At 41.6% G+C, this 21,213-nt stretch overlaps 1 protein-coding gene across 11 annotated transcripts in view; it reads right to left on the bottom strand.

Moving 5' to 3' along the window:
- The window catches only part of LOC137503388 (pyruvate dehydrogenase E1 component subunit alpha, mitochondrial-like), a 128,178-nt gene that overhangs the window by 17,488 nt on the left and 89,477 nt on the right, over nucleotides 1-21,213 (bottom strand). For 9 of the 11 annotated variants that reach the window (XM_068231011.1, XM_068231018.1, XM_068231019.1 and 6 more), the window contains one exon: nucleotides 7,780-7,998. The exons of the other annotated variants lie outside the window; for them this stretch is intronic. In XM_068231011.1, coding sequence (XP_068087112.1) covers nucleotides 7,780-7,998 — 219 coding nt within the window. The remainder of the gene's footprint in view (nucleotides 1-7,779; nucleotides 7,999-21,213) is intronic. 11 annotated transcript variants of the gene reach the window in all.

The following is a 21,213-nucleotide window of genomic DNA, read 5'->3' as shown; positions in this document are numbered from 1 at the left end:
GAAAACAGAAAAAGGAAACATGACGCATCAAAGATTGCTAAGAGAAAGCAACAAAGAACTTAATAGGGATGCCATTTTAGCCCCATGCTAGGGACAACCAATGGTAGCAGTGAAGCATCATTTTCTGATGGTTCTGATAATGTGTAGCCATGATTCACTGAGGCTGTAGCCTGTATTGTGGTTGAAATTATCTGGGTGTTTGCATATTTCAACCGCCTCCCTGAATATTCTGGGGCGATATTGTTTTATATGGGCAAACATGCACTCCTTCGAACATGACATCATGACCAGGTAGGAGCAGCAACAGATGATTACTACAGTTATATCAAATCCTTCCCGTATAATGAAAACATCTTCCTCCACCCCTCCTACCCCTGCCCCATCAAGTTAACAACAAGCACCAGCAGCTGAAACTACCACCGACACAGCGCGTCAATCATCGCCACCACCACCGCCGGATTGCACCTGCGTCGTCCGCGGCGTGGACCCGCTATTATCAACAGATGACATCGCTCAGGACCTCCGCCTGGCAGGAACGCCAATTTGCAGAGCAACCCGGATTTTTAACGCTTCAGGACCTACATACCTCGTAAGACTTCACCTACCGAATCCGGACGGCGCCCAACATCTCATCACTAACAGTATCCATCTTCAAGGCTGCCATCATCAGATTGAACCATCTTGCTCTCCTCCCCAACCTTCTAACCGCCCTATAACACCCTGTCCCCGGCCAGCTCCTCCTTGCCATCCACAGAGTCCACAAATCCGTCCTTACCCTCCATCCAGTTTCTTTACCCCAATACCACTCCCATCAAACCTCCTCCACCTCTTCTTCACTTCCTTGCCTAACTTCTCTTGTCTATTTCACATCCTCGCCCATTACCTTACCCCTCGCACAAACCCCTCCTTTGTCCCACAGCCTTTACATCTTCTTCCCTCTACCCTTCCTGCTTTCCTACATGCCTGTAACCCAGTGAACAATACTTTTGTAACATTCCAATCAGTCTTGTATTTTTGTAACTTCATACATGAAATAAATAAAACATTGTACAATACTTAGGCATAGGCACACTTCCTCTCCCATCTCCTAACTCTTCACATCCATTACCCACCTCCTTCTTCCATCACATCTCCCCAACTCGCCCACATCTCTTGGCCAGAGAGAGGGTGTTACTGTCTAGGTGGCCCGCCCCACCCCTTCAGGGTGAAGAATGAAAACATTTATAGATAGATAGAGACAGATCCTCTCTGCAGTTGACACTTCACTGCCTCTAAGCAATGTATCTTTTTTTTCCGGCCGGGTGACTGCTAAGTTTAATTTAGCACCCTGCCGAGATAATAAAGCAAATAGGCTGGCACCAAGTTGGAGGTCGGCCTTCCCACCATGCTGCCTCACCTGTTTTCTTCACGACGTTCCCCTTGTACTCTCTGAAGATGACCTCCTTATTGAACTTCATCTAACCAACGCCTATTCTGTCTCCAGGCTCTACGAAGGGACTCAACCATCACCAGATATACTTGTGTATTTTCACTCTCCAGCAGACCTCTCCACCATCTACAAGACTGGAGCACGTATCCAGCGGAAACTATTCCACAGGATACTCAAGTCCAGCTCCAGGACGACAAACCCTCTCAGCCTGCAACAGCCGCTCTAATCACCGCAACCATGCCATCTTCCTCCACCTCATCACCACATCCTTCGCCTTCCCTTTACACCACCCCTGTCACTACCATCAATACTATCACCACCATTACCACCTCAGCCCACGCGCCTATTACTAATACCGTCATGTCTCATTCCTTCCCTCTTATGACGTCTACTCTTCCCTTCCCTCCCTCCCTGGTCTAACCAATCCTCAGAGCGCATCTCTTCACCCACCTGCCGAGGGAAATTCTACTACAGATGCTCCTGGAAACATGGTAAATCCCCCACCGACACCACCACCTTCTGCCCATACTAACACCTATAGCTGCGTGATTTGCGGTGTGGAGCCTAGCATACCATCTGCAGTCATCGCCCAGGAACTCCGCCAGGCAGAACTACCCGTGCGAAGAGCTTTCCGCATTTACAACGCTGATGGTCCAACATATTTAGTCAGGCTTCAACTTCTGACGACGACGCACGACTCATCGCCACCGGGATATACCTCAACAGCCGCCACCATCAGATTGAACTATCTCGTTCACCTCCCCAAACTTCGCCTCGTCCCACCATGCCTCGTAGCCATCCCCGACCTGCCCCACCTCCCCAACCACCTAGTCCATATCTTCGCCCTTATCCACCTCCACCCGGTTATTTTTCACCACTACCACCTTCCTTTGACATCCTTTGACTTCTCCTCACTTCTCTTGTTAACTTCTCCTCCTTCTATCACACCTTCGCACTTCATCTATTTTCTTCTCACCTTGTTTAAACCTTCGCTTCTTAGCATTGCTGTCATATATGTTCATGTCTTGTATCAAATCTCAATAAAGCACAGTATAATTAACCCCACTTAGCCAAGAGACCCGTTCTTCTATATCTCTACTCCTTAATTATATCACCTATTACCCATCTCCTTCTTCTAACACCTCTCCTCAACCCCGTCAACTCTCCTGGCCAGAGAGAGGGCGACACCCGCTAGGTGGCCCGCCCCACCCCTTCAGTGTGGGGAATAAAAACTTAAATAGATCAGGTTAGTTGAGTCTGATAAACCTATTTTGTTCCTTAATGTGGGTACATATCGTTCTCAAAGTCTGCACAATATAAACCCTGCCACAAGTTCAGGGAACTCTGTAGATACCAGGTTGTTGCAATGTAGGCAAACTGTCCTGAGTTGGTTGCAGAAGTTGCCTGGTCTTAATTAAAGTTCCAAATATAGTTTGTACATTGTACCTATGTAAGATTTCAGCAATGTGATCTGTCGTGTTACATATGTAAGGTAGACAAATAGTTCCTTTTACATCTTTTTTCTTAACAGACGTCCGATTATGCGTCGGTTTCAGTTTCGGTTTCGGTTTCAGAACCACAGAGATCAAATCTTTGCTGTAACCATTGCTCTCAAAGGTGGTTCTCAAGGTGTTAATTTCCTCTTGTAGAGCAGACACTTCACAAACCCTCCTGGCCATGGTAGTTAGAGTCGTAAGGATACCATGTTTCTCGTCAGGGTGATGGTGAGAGGTGACGAGAACATCTAAAATTGATATTTTGTCGTCAGATTCCATTTCCATGGTGAAACAAATGGAAGGGTGCTGGCGATTAAGGTGATCCAAGAAATGACCAAGAAAGTGGTTGTAATGTTACTGCAAATACACTTGCATAACTGTGAAACCATACCGAATAGAAGAATAATACTGCGCACTTCCATTATAGCAATGGCATGCCGGAAGGTTCCGGTACCGAGAGTGGCACTGTGATCGCCAAGACCTCCAGCCAAGCTTCAGTTAAGTTGTTGTTTATATGGAGTGTGTGCGTTCTTGCTGGTGTTACAGCAAAAAAACAAAGAACAAAATTCAGTTGTACCATATTTTGTAAGCCAACATTTTTTTTTTCTTGGTTCATTTATCGCGATGTTTACGATGCAGATATTATTTAATTTCTGCCTCATGTTCTGTTGCACACTTTTTCATTTCGCTGTCCATCACAACTGTTTCATACACCTGTAGGGACAAGAACACGATCTGATGCCAAAAATATAGTAACTATTGGAATGGGCGCACTTTTCCTTCTACTTTCTGTCATGTAACACTTTCCATTTCTTCGCAGGCCCTGAGGAGCTCCAGCTTTCTTTATATCCCACACTTCCCATATTAAGACTGAAGATTTGTCAAGATGACCCCTCAGTGAGTGTTGAAACCCACGCTTCTGATGAATTTGGGAAGCAGATACAAGCACGTTGGGGGCTGAAAAGAAATGGCTGTAGAAAACTAAAACTGACAAGGGGAGAGCCTATCTATTTGAAGATGTGCAGACTGTCCTTGTCCTTATTTCCCCTTCTTCCCACACTGATCCATCACTGTTTTTCATTTCGATGTTCCAATCATTCTACATTTGTTAGGTTACTCAAATATGCAGATGCTCTGGATAATAAGTGAAGGTTTTTAGTATAAGAAATGGCAAAGTCACAAGTCCAATACCTGAATAAGAAAGTTATCCTCTAATTGTGTTTGTGTGTTTGAACATTTCTGCAGTTCCTTGGTATTGTACTCTACTCGTGATTATCAAGCCTTCTCATATGCTCCCTTCTTCTCATGATCAACATGGTCAGGCTGACTCACTGAGAATTCAAAGCAGACAGCTGGATCAATTACTGACATATATCCTACACTGTTATATTTGAGTGTTTACATCCTCTGTCAAATCATGAACAGTGAATACGGTTCTTCTCAAGGCCTTATCAATAGATGATGTCTAGTAGGAATCACTGACTGTGACTGCTGTCTGTACACAGCACAAACTGCTCATACATCCTACACTTGCTCTGTAATAATCCATTGTGGTGCTTCACCCAAGCTGGATGTTTTTTAGAAAAGGGTAACTCCTTTTCCTTTGTGAGTCCATTTTTAAAATTCTAGGTTTCTTAGCAACACCTGATCTTCCGACAATCTAGAAATCAATCCTTAGGATTCACCGAATTGTCACCAAGTGTTAGATTGAGCATTGTTAAGGAAATTTTGCTTTCTTCCTTGGGGTTTCTCATACTAAGGACGTAAAGATCCTGATATTTTTTTCAGAGTTCACAGACCGTTCACTTGTTGTAGGAATACTGTGCACACAATAGTCCAAGTCCCTTACATTTTCTATCATGCCATCTGGCAGACTGACTGGTAAGTGGAGGATTTCCTTCAGGTTTGATTTTATTAATTTGTCTGCATCAAATAGGAATTACACAGGAATTATAGGAATAGTCTGGAAAGGGTCGACAAGGGCTAGACAAATGGAAGTGTGTGGCTTTCTCTCTCTCTCTCTCTCTCTCTCTCTCTCTCTTTTTTTACAGGTGTGTTATAGTGTTCAACGGACTGAAAGGTTTTAAAGTTACGTTAACTGAGTCAGCATCGGAAAGTATGGCTTCCTTCTTAACGGAGAGGAAGAAGTGAGTAATTCAGTCCTGCATTGTGATTTGAAGGAGATTATATTCTGAAAGCTGAGTTGAGATATTTTATAGATTCCGTAGAAGAGATGCTTGTAATGTCACCTTTGCAAGTAGATAGATGCTTTTCAATGAGCTGTCTGTTAAAAATGATTATACATACAGATTTGAACATGCTGCCTGTGATGCTGTATGGTTAGAATTCTGTTGACTCTTGTGTGTCTGTTGGTTTTAGTATAGTTAAATCGGACCAAGGTTGATGTTCTAAGAGCTATAAAAACTCCCCTTCACCCCACCTTCCCTAAGACCAAACTCCACCGTCTTACCCCTCCCTCCTGCTCCCATCCCTGTCCTAAATCCAAACTGGTCCTGATCAATTTGGAAATTTAATTTGTTATTTATCCTGTTTCTTATTATTGATATTAGTATTAGGGATGTATAAATGTGATCAGAGCATTCTACAGTACTTCCTTTCTTTGGTATCATAACCTTGATCTTGATCTTATCAATCATGCTGAGAAATCTATATTTTAGAGTCTGTGTGGATGACCAGGCGAACAAATCTTACATCGTCAAGAATGGACTTCCACATGAATCTGTCCAGACTCTGTTATTGCTCAGTTGTAAACAAGTGATGTTTCAGAATCTGCATCCCGAAAATTCTGTTGTGTAGATCCCACTATGAAAATGGAGAGCAAACCTTGACACAGGATCTGAACAAACTTGATAGTTATTTTAGACTGAAGAGGATCTCTCCAAGTCCATCAAAAACAGAGGTAACTGCTTTCCATCTCAGCAATCAGCAAGCAAGAAAAGAATTAAATGTTATATTCTGTGGCAAAAAATGAAAACATTCCACACCAAATATCTGGGAGTAACTCTTGATCACTCTGAGACATACAAAAGGCACCTGGAAAACTTAAGGCGAGCAATAAGATCATTAGATCCACTGCTTATTTTAAATTCATAATAATTTTCCTCATCATTATCATTTTTCCAATCCTAGTCAGTGGGTTAATTATAACTTTTAATCCACCATAAGGGGCCGTTGACCTGGATGTTAGCCCACTTTAAACAACAATCATCATCATCATCATCATCATCATCATCATCATCATCATCATCATCAAACTATGGAATGAAGTGGCAAAAGAATGCAGAACGGTTACGTCAACTTTGTTCTTTTTTTCTTGCAATTAGGGGAGTTTTTTCATTACAAGCAGGTGATTTATATGAAGTACCCTGATTTTCACATAAATTTCGACAGTTATTTTTTTCAAATTGTAAATACATTTCCTGGGCGAGTTGGCCATGCGGATAGGGCCGCGCAACTGTGAGCTTGCATCTGGGAGACAGTGGGTTCGAACCCCATTGTCAGCAGTCCTGATAATGGTTTTCCATGGTTTCCCATTTTCACACCAGGCAAATGCTGGGGCTGTACCTTAATTAACACCACGGCTGGTTCCTTCCGACCCCTAGCCCTTTCCTGTCCCGTCGTCACCATAAGACCTATCTGGGTCAGTGCAACGTGAAAGAAGCTTTTAAAAAATATGTAAATATATTTTGTTTAGGAGACCTAACTAAAGTTAAAATGAGATACTCCCCTTATTTTACATTATTCAAAAGTACACTATTAAATTACGAAATGAAACATTTGTAACTTCATTCTTCAATCAACTCCCACAGCAGAAATGCACTGAAAAATCCAGGCGAGGCATTTTACACTTTTTATTACACATTCAGTACACCAAATTATTATAAGATGCACTCGCCAACAGAAATGCGACTCACTCGTTAAAAAAATCTTTGAATTTATTCTGCACTTCAAAAGGTTCAGCTGGAGCTGCGTTGTTTTTTCTCGACGGGGTAGCTCTTGGAAGTACGTCTTCGTAGTATAAGTGTTCAGCCCCTCTATATCTATAATCAAATTATGCAAAATACAAACAGCCTTAACTATCAGTTCCGCTTTTTTGAATTTTCGACTACACCTGAGATCTGCCAGCAGCGGCACTCGGGACTACTGCAGGGTAAATGCTCCATGAAGAGCAGCCTGGTTATAGCCAGCAGCAAGGTGCTAGGGCAAGGATCCATGTGCCAGCAGTGAAGCTGCAGCATAAACGTACCCTAAGATATCGATCCTCGTATCGAAGTTTTACGGACTAACATGTTGCCCCATGCTAAGGTCAAGGCCAATAATGTTTATGTGTGTACAACAGAATATTAATTTATTGTGGAGCAAGAAGCTACCACTCTAGGGAGCGTTTGAGGACAGATGGAACTAGCCGCAACTTTTAGCAGACGTAAACTCTGGTTTGAAAGATTTCAGTAATTTTTAAGAGATGCTACTTTTAACAAACACAAATTGATTATATTTGTAGGTAATAGACAAAGCTGACATTTTAATAAGATTGTAAATAGAATAGTGTAGTTTTGAGTTTATTTATGACACATATATATATTAAGAGATGTTTAGAATTAAATATGCAGTACAGGTTACAAGAGGACCTATTAAGAATGTGATTGGTGTTGTATAATATGTAAATACAGTAGGTCCATCAGATATTTGGCAGTGTGAGAAAACCGCTGACAAGGCTGATTTCAAATATCAAAGTGTATTTATTGGAGTAAAGTGAGGTTCACTCAGAAACTAATGCACCACATGTTTGTTTTCAGCTTCACTAAGAAAGAAAACAACATAGTAGTCACTTACATGAGCTCCAATGATAGCATTCCCTCCATAGAACTGAGGACAGAACATGTGCATGGATCCTCCCTTGCCACGCACCGCACCAGTCTTACGCCCGGTCATTTCCGCTAGAACCTCGTGGGGAGTGAGGCCCATGACGTAGGCCCATCCGTGACAGCGGTAGGCCGTGATGATGGAGTCCTTCGGTCTCATGGCCAGCCTCAAACCCACACAACATGCTTCCTGGAGGACATAAGAGAGAAGTTTCCTCAAAACTCTCTTCTGTACCTGTCCCTAGGTACAGTACACCTACTCTTGTTAATTATTTGAATTGAGGACCTCGCTATAAAAAGGGGATAACTTGCATTTTAATTTTTAGGAGGAAGAAAAGAACACTTCAAACATTCTGAATAACAGATTATATAAGCTTATTGTGCATGTAGCCACAACAACATATAACGTTATCCTGTTTTTTGCTCCAAATTTTTTGAAATGTATAAAAAAAAATTAATTCACTGTTCAGTACAATATGGAGAAAAAAGTACACGTTATAAGAGATAGCGATACATAGTATCATTATCACTATTCTCATGACCAGGCGAGATGGCCATGCAGCTATGTGCTTGCTTTCGGGAGACAGTGGTGGCTTCGAACCGCACTGCCAGCAAACCTGAACATGGTTTTCCAAGATTTCCCATTTTCACACCAGGCAAATGATGAGGCTGTACCTTAATTAAGGACATGGCTGCTTCCTTCTCACTTCTAGCCCTTTCCTATCCCATCATCGCCATAAGACCTATCTGTGTCAGTGCGAAGTAAAGCCAATTGTAAAAAAGAAAACCTATTCTAATAATAATAATAATAATAATAATAATAATAATAATAATAATAATAATAATAATAATCTAAAGACAAGTTTAGATGGAGATTTTCTGAGCCATTCCTCATAAAAACATGTTCACAACAGGGAGATTGCCTGTCACCACTGCTGTTCAACTGTGCCTTGGGATATATAATGAGAGAATGGTACCAGGATAATCCGAAGAACATGCAATTGGAAGATCCAGAGAAAATATAAGTTTAAACTGTCTGAAATTCACTGATGACCTTGCTCTCCTGTCCAACAACATTTAGGAAGCTCGACAACAAGTTAAATCACTACAGGAAATGGCACAGAAAATAAGCCTCAGAATATCCTTCAAAAAGACAGAAATCATGTTAACTGACTCACCACTCATAAACAAAATCACAACACAAATAGTGGAAATCAAAATCTTTCACAAATTTAAATATTTGGGAAAAACTAATATAAGTTCTCCGGACAAAATAATAGGCACCCTTGTGACCATGCACAGAACGATCGTTAGCTTGTACAGATGGCACAGCGAACGAGTCCCACAATCCATCTCATGCGCACTGCCATAAGACAGTAGCGATGATCGAGAAATTGATGTTTCAAGCGGACAGTGTACGTCAACATGGGTAGATGTAAGGATGCGACCCAATGGCAAAAAGGCGCAATCGTGTTTGACCGTGCCCATGGCCATACAGTGCGTGAAGTTGCTGGATTTGTTGGTGTTTCGCAGCCAACTGTTCAACGTGTCTATAAGCAGTGGTGCACTGTATATGGCCACGAAACACAACGTCTGAATTGTATTCGAAAAAAAATTCCCGACTGAGAGGGACCAGAGATGAATTTCACAGCTTGTTTATCAAAATCACTTCCAAACGCGACAAGAATCGTTGCAGTCAGTGAACGAAGGTCCATCCCAACCTGTCAGTGAGAGAACATTGTAAGGAACATTTGGAATCAGTCACCTCACAAGAGCCCATTGCTCACACAGGCACGTAAAGCTGCGCATCTTCAACGGACTAGAAATCATCGAACTAGACAGTAGCTACCTGGCGGAATGTAACGTGGTCTGATGAATCACCTTTTTGTCTGTATTCCAATGACACACGTTGTCGAGTGCACCGAAGGCCAAATAAAGCATTTCATCCTGGATGTGTGCAAGGTCAGGGTCTGTGATGTTTTGGGGGTGTTTTTCATATCATGAATTGGGCTCGTTCATTGAGGTGAGCACTACATGAACTAGCATGTTTATTTAAACATTCTGTACGATCAGGTGTTGCTTTACAGTCAACATCTGCATGATGAGTGTGCTATTGATTCCCCGATATCTCATGATGACAACAGCAAAATTCATCCGGCTGGATGCATATGTGGCCGGTTTTATGAACACTCCCCCACCCTATTACATCTCGACTGACTTGCAAAATCACCTGACTTGTACCTCACCAAAAATATGTTGGACACGTTGCAAGAGTGGGTAAAACGCCAACATCAGCATCCCTGCAATTTGGTGCTCAGCACGTGGCTTAACCCAGATGCGACGTACCTGCACAACCTTGTGGTCTCACTTCCTAACCAAATCCAGGCAGTTATCAAGTACAAAGGCAGAGTTACACTGTATTAAATGATGCTTGTAATTATTTCTCCAGGGATGACTCATTGTTTGTCTGACGGCCCCACGATGTAGGGGCAGCGTGCCTGCCTCTAATCCGGAAGCCCGGGTTCGATTCCCAGCCAGGTTAGGGATTTTTACCTGCATCTGAGGGCCGGTTCGAGGTCCACTCAGCCTACGTGATTACAATTGAGGAGCTATCTGACAGTGAGATAGTGGCCCCGGTCTAGAAAGCCAAGAATAACGACCGAGAGGATCCGTCATGCTGACCACACGACACCTCATAATCTGTAAGCCTTAGGGCTGAGCAGCGGTTGCTTGGTAGGCCGTGGTCCTTCGGGGCTGTTGTGCCATGGAGGGGGGGGGCTTATAATCTCAACGAAAATCAGTCACGGCATAATAAAATAGGTAAACTGACCAGAGCACAATATATCAGTAAGAACACATACAATGAAATAGGCCTCTCAATAGCCACATTTTTATTTTATTTTTTATTATTTTTTTACAATTTTGTTATCGTCACACCGACATAGATAGGTCTTATGGCGATGATGGGATAGGAAAGATCTAGAAGTGGGAAGGTAACGGCTATGTCTTAATTAAGGTGCCTGGTGTGAAAATGTAAAGCCATGGAAAACCATCTTCAGGGCTGCCAACGGTGGGGTTCAAACCCACTATCTCCCGAATGCAAGCTCACAGCTGTGCGCCCCTAACTGCACGGCCAACTCGCTCAGTCAGCCACAAAATTAAAACACTATAAAACAGTTACACCACCAGAAATAATGTACATAAGTGAAACTCTTTTCAAAATAAGTAACACTGCAGAAATAGATAGAATACTCAAGATTGAAAGAAGAAGAGTCCGAATGTGCATAAACAAAAATTACGAAGAAAATGGACACTGGAGACTAGCTTTTAATGAACAGTCTACAAGGAAATGAAACTGGTAATGAGCACAACGCATCTCATTCTTTGGACACCAGAAAACAGCATCATCAGGAGAATTATTGAAAAATTATGGAACAAAAAGAGCAACATTAGATGGATTATGGATTTCTTCTTCTTTTTTTTTTCATTGTATAGTCTCCATGTGCAAGGATTACGTGAAGTTTCCGCTAGTGTTATCTTGTGTGTCTGTAACCATTTTTTATTTAGAGCAGCACTTCAGCAATTTCGAGGAAGTTGCAAAATGGCTCGATGAATGGTTTGCCGCAAAAGACAAGCAGTTTTTCTGGCATGGTATTCATAACTTACGTAAAAGATCAGTGAAGTGTGTAGAAACCAATGTCCAATATTTTGAATTTAAAAAAAAATGAATTTCTCTTCAATATTACGTGGTTTCTTAGCACAAAAACCGGCAAGAACTTATGCATACGCCTGGAAATAGCCATATTTTACCTCCATGTTATTCAAGAATACAAAACAGTCCCTAGTAAGAACCAGATAAGTTGAGCAATCTTGTTAATAATCTGAATATTGTTAATAAAAGTGGCTTCAAACAGATAAGTCAGTTTGTCTTATAACTAGTACATTTTTTATGGTTGTTGAGGACGTGGACATTATTACGATATCTTGTAAATGAATTAATGACACTGAATTAACCCAGCTGCTGTTGTTAAAGAGAACTATTAAATCTTACTAACTAACAATACAGAAATGTGATTTATATGCTTTGGTTTTTATTGGTCACATAAGAAAATAATGCGTGGTCAACATAACACAAGTCAGTTTCATTCGCGCAGATACTTCGTTCATTCCTTTTGAATTGAATAATTTCCAAAGAAAACAATTATTTGAAAATCTGTTTCATATAATGCAGAATGATTCAGTGAATCGATGATTTCGTATTCTTTAAAAACAAAAATAAAATGCTTTCCCTGAGAACATTCTTTTTTTAATTATCTTGTTAAACCCCAAGATAAGTGATATAGGATTCCGTCAGGAAATTAAAAATCCTTCGGCATATGGAAAAATCGAATTATAGACGTTCGAGTTATAGAAGTTTAACTGTATTTAATGAAACTAAAATGGAGGTGAATGGTAGACAGGATAATGGTAGACATTGTATGTCTTACAAACATGAGCCCTCCGGGTTTATTGCAGTATATTAATTCTGCTCTCGGTATTCAAAGGATGAATATCACAAGTGAAGACGATCCGTATAATGCACTGTTCTCCTATAAAATTTACGGATTTCTTAGGAAAGGGACAACATCCACGTTTATTTTCAAAGCCTTTATAGCCACTTAAAGATGATGGAAATGTCGAGACTAATACTAGCTTTGTGAAGCAAGAGATCCTTTATAACTTCACCGTAATGTACACAAGTTGTAAAAACGCCTTGTGCACGAGAATTATGCCGTAGCTCTTTGAAGTAACTCTTGTCTCTGACTGTTCACATTAGATGTCCCATTGTTGTTTACTAACAGATGACATTCACTCCTTTGCATGTACCCATGGTACAAGTAACGTTGCATAAATTTTCCATGTGAAAGAAACATCTGCATATATTTCTCCTCAGGTTTAATTCTCAGAAAAGGGTGAGGATTTTAGTATTGCCTTTATATCTGAAATTCAACGAAATCATTTTGCTGTAAAGTTAAGTCTTGATACATCGTGTTGAATAGAACCATAGCTACGTTAGATAATTCGTGGGAAAGGAAGGCAAAAATAACCCCCCTCTCCACCTACCCTCCAACCTCAAAAATCGTCGGCATTGTGGGGCTAACTATAGGGCCGCCAGAGAAAAGTTAAATTCGACACAAATATTTAGTAACATATACGCCATCAGTGTTAGCCATCTTGTTCTTTTATAATTACATCCACAGATATCACTACAAAGAGAAGCACTCTGTAAATTCCCTTACTATTTGTGTCCTAAGTATCTGCCATGCCATCCAAAGATATAACAGACAAGAAAGACACTCTGAATGCTATCAACTGCGTTGCCTTGGACACGGAATCTATACTTATGGAGGCCATTATTTGGATATATAACTCTTTACTGGACACTCTTAGAAATGCATAAGTATTATTTTTGCTATACAGTATATACTTGTTTTATTCTTAGTTGAACTGTTAACCCAGAAATTTGGAAAGGGTTGGCATCAGAAAGGGCATCCGGCTGTAAAACATACCTGCCAAAAACATACAAATATGACAAGTTCTGTAAACATAACCTCGGAAACTGCCCTTATGAGAAAGGAGCAAAGGCTATCAGGTCATGGGCAGGCTCGGCTAAAGAAGCAAGTCCAGATGAGAACTTGTACCCTGAATGTTGGATTCTAGGACTGGAAAAGGAAGGGAGATTGTGGACCTAATGATGAGAGGAACAATTGGAATTCTTTGTGTCAGGAAACAAGGTGGAAGTGCAATAAAGCAAGAGACCATGAAGTGGCTTTAAGTTGCTGGACTGCGGATCAAATAGTAGAGGAAGAAATGGTTACCTGCATGGTCAGTGTATACAGAAGAAGTGACCGAATAATGAACGTGAAGTTGTGTCTTTGGGAAGAGTTTACCATTGTGACTGCCTATGCCCCATAAGTTGGCTGTGAGGAGAATGAAAAGGATGACTTCTGGAGAGACCTGGAACAGGGGCTTTCTTATATATCAACTGATGAAAGGATATATCTTGGTGGAGATCTGAATGGACATGTTGGCATCATTGTGGAAGAGAAAGCATTGAGAAGAATATGAGAAATGAGGAGGGCGAGAGTGTGCTGAATTTTGCACTGGGATCGGATCTAGCGATTTGTAACACCTTCTTCCAGAAAACCAAGACATAAATAAGTGGACAAAAAGAAAGCCGATGAATGCATCTTAAGGAGGTTAAGAATTGTAAGGTCGTCATGGGGGAAGATGTGACATCTCAACACAAGGTGCTGGTGCTTGACTATGAATGTGAAGAAAAGAGCAGTAAGGAAAATGAATACAAGAATGAAATGGTGGAGATTAAAAGATACAAGTTTGAGATGTGAATTCAAGGATAAGGTACTGCAAGGCAAGAAATACAGTTAGTGAAAGTTCAGAGATGGTGGGTGATAAATGCAGAAGTAATCAGGAAAGTAGATGCGTCGGTTCTGGTTAAACAAACATGGTGGTGGAATGAGGAGGTATAGGATACCATCAAGGCAAAAAAGGAAAGCCAAAAAGAAATGGGACGAATCAGAAACGTTGACAACAGAGAACAATACAAACAGGCAAATAAAGCTGCAAAAAAGGAGCCATAGGGAAAGCAAAGACAGCTGCATGGAGTGAAGTCTACAAAGAACTAGAGACAATGAAAAGGGACGCAAAGCTTTCCAGAACTGCTAAGGCACGTGACAGAGCATCAAAAGTTCTTACACACATCAGGCAGGTGAAGAATGAACAAGGAATAGTCATTCGAGATGAAGAACATATACTGGTGGAAAAAAAATTCAAACACCATGAAATAAGGAATGTAGAATACAGAAATGTTGGCAATATATTTGTCAAGGTAACATTTCATTGATTAAAGGCACATGACTACAGCTTAATATCCGCATGAGAAATGCCATCACAAATGTGCAATGTGGTGCATTAATAACCGGTGTAATCACCTAACCATTGAATGCAGGCATGCAAACGTGCATGTATTCTGTCGTACAGGTGCCGGATGTTAGCTTGTGGGATGGAGTTGCATGCCTGTTACACTTGGTTGGTCAATACAGGGACGGTTAATGCCGGTTGTGGATGACACTGGAGTTACAAGTAACACTGGAGTTGTCGTCCAATGATGTCCCATACGTGCTTGATTGGGGAGAGATCAGGGGATCGAGCAGGCCAAAGCAACATGTCGACATTCTGTAGAGCACGTCGGGTTACAACAGTGGCATGGGGCACTGCATTATCCTTTTGGAAAATACCTCCGGGAATGCTATTGATGAATGGCAGCACAACAGGTCGAATCACCAGACGGACGTACACAATTGCAGTCAGGGTGCATGGGATAATTGCGAGAGTGCTCCTGCTGTCATAAGAAATTGCTCCCCAGACCAGAACTCCCGATGTAGGTCCAGTGCGTCTGGATTGGAGCTGTCCTTCAAGTAACCAATTTCAAACAGTTCGTTGTGTCACTGTGGTGCCAACTGGCGCTCGAATTGCTGCGCCACAGCCGTACGCTGAGTACAGTGGTTCTCCCCCTCGGTGGTGCCACAGGGAGTCTGGAGCCTGGTCTTCCTGTGATCAGTGCTGCCAGCACGCATGCACAGTGGAGACATTCCTGCCAAGTTGTTCTGCAATAGTGTGGAAGGAAATTCCACCTTCATATAGCCCTGTTAAATGGCCTCATTCAACCACAGTGAGCTGTGGACACTGGCCTCTTCGTCATCATAAAGGCATTCTTGACCCACTCACAGTCACTCCATCCAATCTCACAGGTAACTAACGCTCTCGCACGGTACAGCCTGTATTTAAAGCAAACCCAATGTGTAATGTCATGAGGCTGATACTAGCGCCACACTAATGTGATTTTGAGGGAATTTGCCTTTGAATCAACGTCATCCTTCTGATGTATAAACATGCCTACCAACGTTCGTTAATCTAGCACAACCCCTTCTTGGTGTTCAGATATTTTTTTCTGCCAGTGTATTAAGATGAGATGGAAGCTGCTTAATGAGGAAAATTCATGGCTTGTTTTTGACAATGGTATCTCAAATCATGATGTAACTGCTGACATATGTAGGGCAGAAGTTGTAACTGCTATGAGCAAAATGAAATATGGAAAAGCAACCAGCCCCAATGAAACTCCTGTGGAGACCTGGAAATGCCTGGTGGAAGAGGGAATAGATATTTCATGGAATCTATTACAACAGATATTTCAAGAAGAAACAATGCCAAAGGAATGGAGAAGGCGGACATTCAGGATTGCACAATTTACAGAAGAATTCAACTCGTGTCACATACTATGAAGATCTGGGAAAAAGTTATTGAAGGTAAACTTAGGAAGGAGACAACAATAGGGGAAGAACAGTTAGTATTTATGCCAGGGAAAGGAACTATTGATGCCTTTTTTGCTCTTAGGCAGGCTATAGAAAAGCGGAAAGACCTACATATGGTGTTCCTAGACTTAGAAAAGGCTTATGATCGGGTGCCCTGTCAAGAAGTATGGAGGGAGATCCCAGGGAGTACCAGAGAAATATGTGCGCCTTGTTCAGGACATGTACCAAGGAGCAAAGACGCAAGTTAGAAGCAGGGTAGGTTTGACGGAGGCCCAAGTTGGATCTGCACCGAGTCTCTATATTTTTGATCTGATAATGGATGTCCTAAGAGAACAGCTCCTATTTGCAGATGAAGCACAAATAGAGAACAGCCTGAACATAAACTAGAATGCTGCAGAAGAGCTCTAGAGGAAAGAGGTCTTAAAATCAACCGAAATAAGACTGAATACATGTGTCTCGGAGGAACTGGAAATGAAAATGTTCAAATGGATGGAAACCATCTCCAGGCAAGGAACAGTTTCAAATACTTAGGATCCACTATGTCTGCTGACGGTAATCTAGATCTAAAAATTACCTGCCCAATTCAGACTACCTGGTCTAACTGGAAAAGGTTGTATGGTGTCCTCTGTGACAGTAGACTAAACATCTGAACAAAGGGGAAAGCCTATAAATGTGCAGTGAGACCTGCAATGCTATACAGTGCAGAAACTTGACAACAGTGCAGTCACAATGTAAGCAGCTGAAAGCATCTAACATGAGATGCTGAGATGGATGTGTGGGGTTACGAGGAAGGACCACATCAGGAACATCTTTATACAAGGCAGTGTTAAAGTAACTGAAATATCTAGAAGGGTCCAAGAAAGACCATTGCTCTGGTATGGCCACATTAAGCGCAGGGGTGAAAATTATGTGGGAAGGTGACAGCTGTCATCTTGATGGACCCTAACCTACTTTCGAGGATAACAGGGCATCGCTAACCTCACTGCTGCCACCTTATGCACGTAGGGGCGCAGAATTTAAAATCCAAGTGCCTTTTGGCATCTGTCAAGATAACAGCTGCCATCTTCAACCATGTGGGCACGGATTTTAAACAAGTGAACGTAGCTAACCTCAGTGCTGCTATTTTGACAGGGCTAACCTCATTGTTGCCACCTTACACATGTGGTGGTGGGTAATGTAAAATCCACGTGCTTTTTTGACATCTGTCAAGATGACAGCTGCCATCTTTAACCACGTGGGCACGGAATTTTAAACATGTGAATGTGGCTAACCTCAGTGCTGCCATCTTGATGGGGCTAAACCTCACCATTGCCACCTTATGTATGTGGTGGCGGGCAATTTAAAAACCACGTGCTTTTTTGACATCTGTCAAGATGACAGCTGCCATCTTTAACCACGTGGGCACGGAATTTTAAACATGTGAATGTGGCTAACCTCAGTGCTGCCATCTTCATGGGGCTAAACCTCACTGTCACCACCTTACGCATGTAGTGGCAGCTAATTTAAAATCCACGTGCTTTTTTGACACCCGTCAAGATAACAGCTGCCATTTTTAACCAAGTGGGCAAGGAATTTTTAACAAGTGAACTGGCTAACCTCAGTGCTGCCATCTTGACGGGGCTAAACCTCACTGCTGCCATCTTAACCATGTAAGGCACGCGGAATTTAAATGATGTTGATGGGACTTAGCTATACACCCCAGAATTTGAGGACATAGCCAGGGGGCCTAACTACAGACTAGCTCCCCTTCTTGACGCTGCCCTTGTCAACATACTACCCTCTTAGAGGACATAGTTTTAAAGCAAGCTGCCCTTCTCAACATACTACCATCATAGAGAACATAGTTTTAAAGCAAGCTGCCCTTCTCAACATACCAACATCTTAGAGGGCATAGTTTTATGACAAGCTTCCCTTCTCGACACACCACAATCTTATGGCAAGCTGCCCTTCTCGACACTCTCAGACTCTACCTACACTGCTGTTGTCTTAACTACGTTTCCATGGAATTTGAAAATGTAACAGCTTCCTCCTCCTCTGATGTGCAGACGTAGCATGCTGCCCTTCTCAATATAGTTTTAAAGCAAGCTGCCCTTCCCAACACTATTTTGGAGAGATGATTAAGCAAGCATTTGGCAAAAGGGAAAAAGGGCTTCCTCCGCCTGCCAAAAGGGTTCCTCCTCCTGGCAAAAAGGCTCCTCCTCCTGGCAAAAGGGCTCCTCCTCCTGGTGAAAGGGCAAAAGGGCTTCCTCCTCATCCATATGGCAAAAGGGCTCGTCCTCCTTGCAAAAGGCCAACTCCTTCTCACAGTTACTGAAGTTAGCTCAATCCTTCCTCTTGCGGATAGATGCCTTCCTGCGCAATTAGAATTGAACGTCACAAAAAAAAAAAAAATTAGTGCAGATATACTTATGTTATTAAACTGGTGTAGCGTTGTCCTCTTGTTCTCGTAGCATAAGATTTTACCCTTTTCGATTGTGGAGGGAGCAGTAGGAGGGGGAGGCGGTAAGGAGAAGGTAATACTTTTTTCGATTGCAATCAGCATGCAAAAATATAGAATTGAATTTAGGATAAGCAAATGCTGTATATTACCATCCGACAAGACAAAATAAGTTCAATCTAGTTGCAGAATGCAATTAGCAAAAATATAGAACTGACATGCTAATGCTATATGTCTCCATTTGACAAGACAAAACAGGTTTAATCCTGTTACAATTAGCACACACACAAAAATATTGAGTTGATTATAGAATAAGCTAATGATGAGTTTATATTTTACTTCTTTTTCTGCTTGATGAATGCACCTATTAGATTATTGTTTGAACAAAGTACAGTCAAGTTTTGATTATCCACACGTGGATAAACTGTGGAACTTCTATTTTTCCTCACGATGTTTTGGATACTTGTCAAATGAGCTTAATACTCAATAACTCCACCCTCCCCCATAAGTTTCTGGCTCCACGGCTAAATGGTTAGCATGCTTGCCTTTGGTCCTGGGGGACTTGGGTGCGATTCCTGGCAAGGTTGGCAATTTTAACCATCATTGGTTAATTCCGCTGACATGGTGGCTGGGTGTATGTGTCGCCTTCATCGTGATTTCATCCCCATCAAGATGCGTAGGTTGCCTACGGGTGTCAAATAGAAAGACCTGTACCTGGCGAGCCGAACATGTCCTCAGACACTCCCGGCATTTCATTTCCTTCATAAGCGATGTGACGTGGTGCTGTGTGCATTTCAGTTGCCTTGTACCTAGTCCGTTGTGGAACTTCATTGAGATCACTGTACAAATGAAAATGTCAGAACTGAAGCATAAAAGAAAAGTTATTTGTACTGAATAAAAACTGAAAATAATTAAGCAATTAGGAAAATGCAGAACTATTAAACAACTAGCACCACTATATGGAAATAACATTATGCAATTTAAAAAGAGAAAAATTAATAAATTTCCTTGTCTTCGTCTTCCTATTGCAGTGGGATATAGAAACACAAAAACAATGAAGACTCGAAAGCTTGGACATTGTATTAAAATTTGCCAACTGAATACTGAAGGTATCAGTAGATCTAAGTGTGACGTTTTGTCAAAATTGCTACGTAATAATAACATTGATCTGGTACTCATTCAAGAAACACATGCTGCTACAGAAGATGAGCTAAGCAAGAGAGGGAAGATTTTTGGTTATAGTATTATTGGTGCTACCTTTGTAAATGTATATGGTATTGCTACATATGCCCGTAACAACTTGGAGCAGGTTGAATTCATATCATCTAGTACAACTAATAATATTCATACTGTAACAATAAAACTGCAAGATGTAACCATCATAAATATCTACAAACCTCCAGCCCTCTGTTGGCCAACCCCAGCTCTTCCAGATGCAAGTCATCCAACTATCTATGCTGGCGACTTCAACAGCCACCATGAAACTTGGAAATATGCAAGAAACAATGATTGTGGCATAGCTTTAATAGAATGGTCAGAAGACCAAAATATACATCTTATATTTGATTTAAAAGACAAAGGCACGTTTAGATCTGCTGCGTGGAAGCGAGAGTCCAACCCAGACCTCTGTTCCATCACATGTGACTCTGTAGGCAACCCTCTACAAATGATGAGAGAAGTTTTGGGGGACTTCCCAAATAGTCAACACAGACCAATCTTCCTTGAGATGGGGATCTCTGTTCCCTTAAATACATCTTTCCCATGCCCACACTGGAACTTTGAAAGGCAAACTGGTCGAAATTATCTGAAGAGCTGGACAAATGCATCAGATGGATTCCTGCAACCAGCGATAATTATCAGAGATCTGTAGGGCTTATGAAATCTGTAGCCAAAAAGCACATCCCAAGAGGTTACAGGAAATAATACGTTCCTGGATGGAGTGAACAGAGCGATGCCCTATACAAAGATTATCTTGAAACAGGTGCCCATATGATTGATGAGGAGCTATTACAGAGTCTGGATGAAAATCATAGACAGAAATGGACAGAAACAGTTAGTAACTTGGATTTCTTTCATTCTAGTAGAGAAGCCTGGAGCCTACTGAGAAAACTTGGAGGAAGCTCAACAGGAGTTAGAGAAAAGTAAACTATCTCACCAAACAAAATAGCCTCCCATATTGTTTTAACTTCAAGGATTACTAAAGATAAAAACATACAAAAATGGTGAAAAATAACTTACGGATGCTTAAACGTATCTTTCCAATCTCTCCCGAGTACTCTGAAGCCTTCACAATTGATGAGGTTGATACAGCATTAAAGGATATGAAAGTTGGTAAGGCACCAGGTTTTGATGAAATACATCCTGAATTTGTCGTAAATATGGAATGGAATGCGAGAAAGTGGTTGACGTGCTTCTTTACCCACATAATCGAGCTCGGTTTGGTGGTATGTAATGACTATTGCGTGTTTCTATGGTGGTTGGTAATGTAGTGCGTTGTCTGAATATGAAGAGGAAGTATTAAAACAAACGTCCGGTCATTGAGCCAGAAGAATTAATCAGGCGCAATTAAAATCTCCGTCCCAGCCGGGAATGAAAC

The sequence above is a fragment of the Anabrus simplex genome, chromosome X, assembly GCF_040414725.1.
Source record: "Anabrus simplex isolate iqAnaSimp1 chromosome X, ASM4041472v1, whole genome shotgun sequence".
In the NCBI taxonomy this organism is placed as follows: Eukaryota; Metazoa; Arthropoda; class Insecta; order Orthoptera; family Tettigoniidae; genus Anabrus; species Anabrus simplex.
Note: the sequence above shows the minus strand (reverse complement) of the source record. Positions and strands in the feature narration are given on the sequence as shown.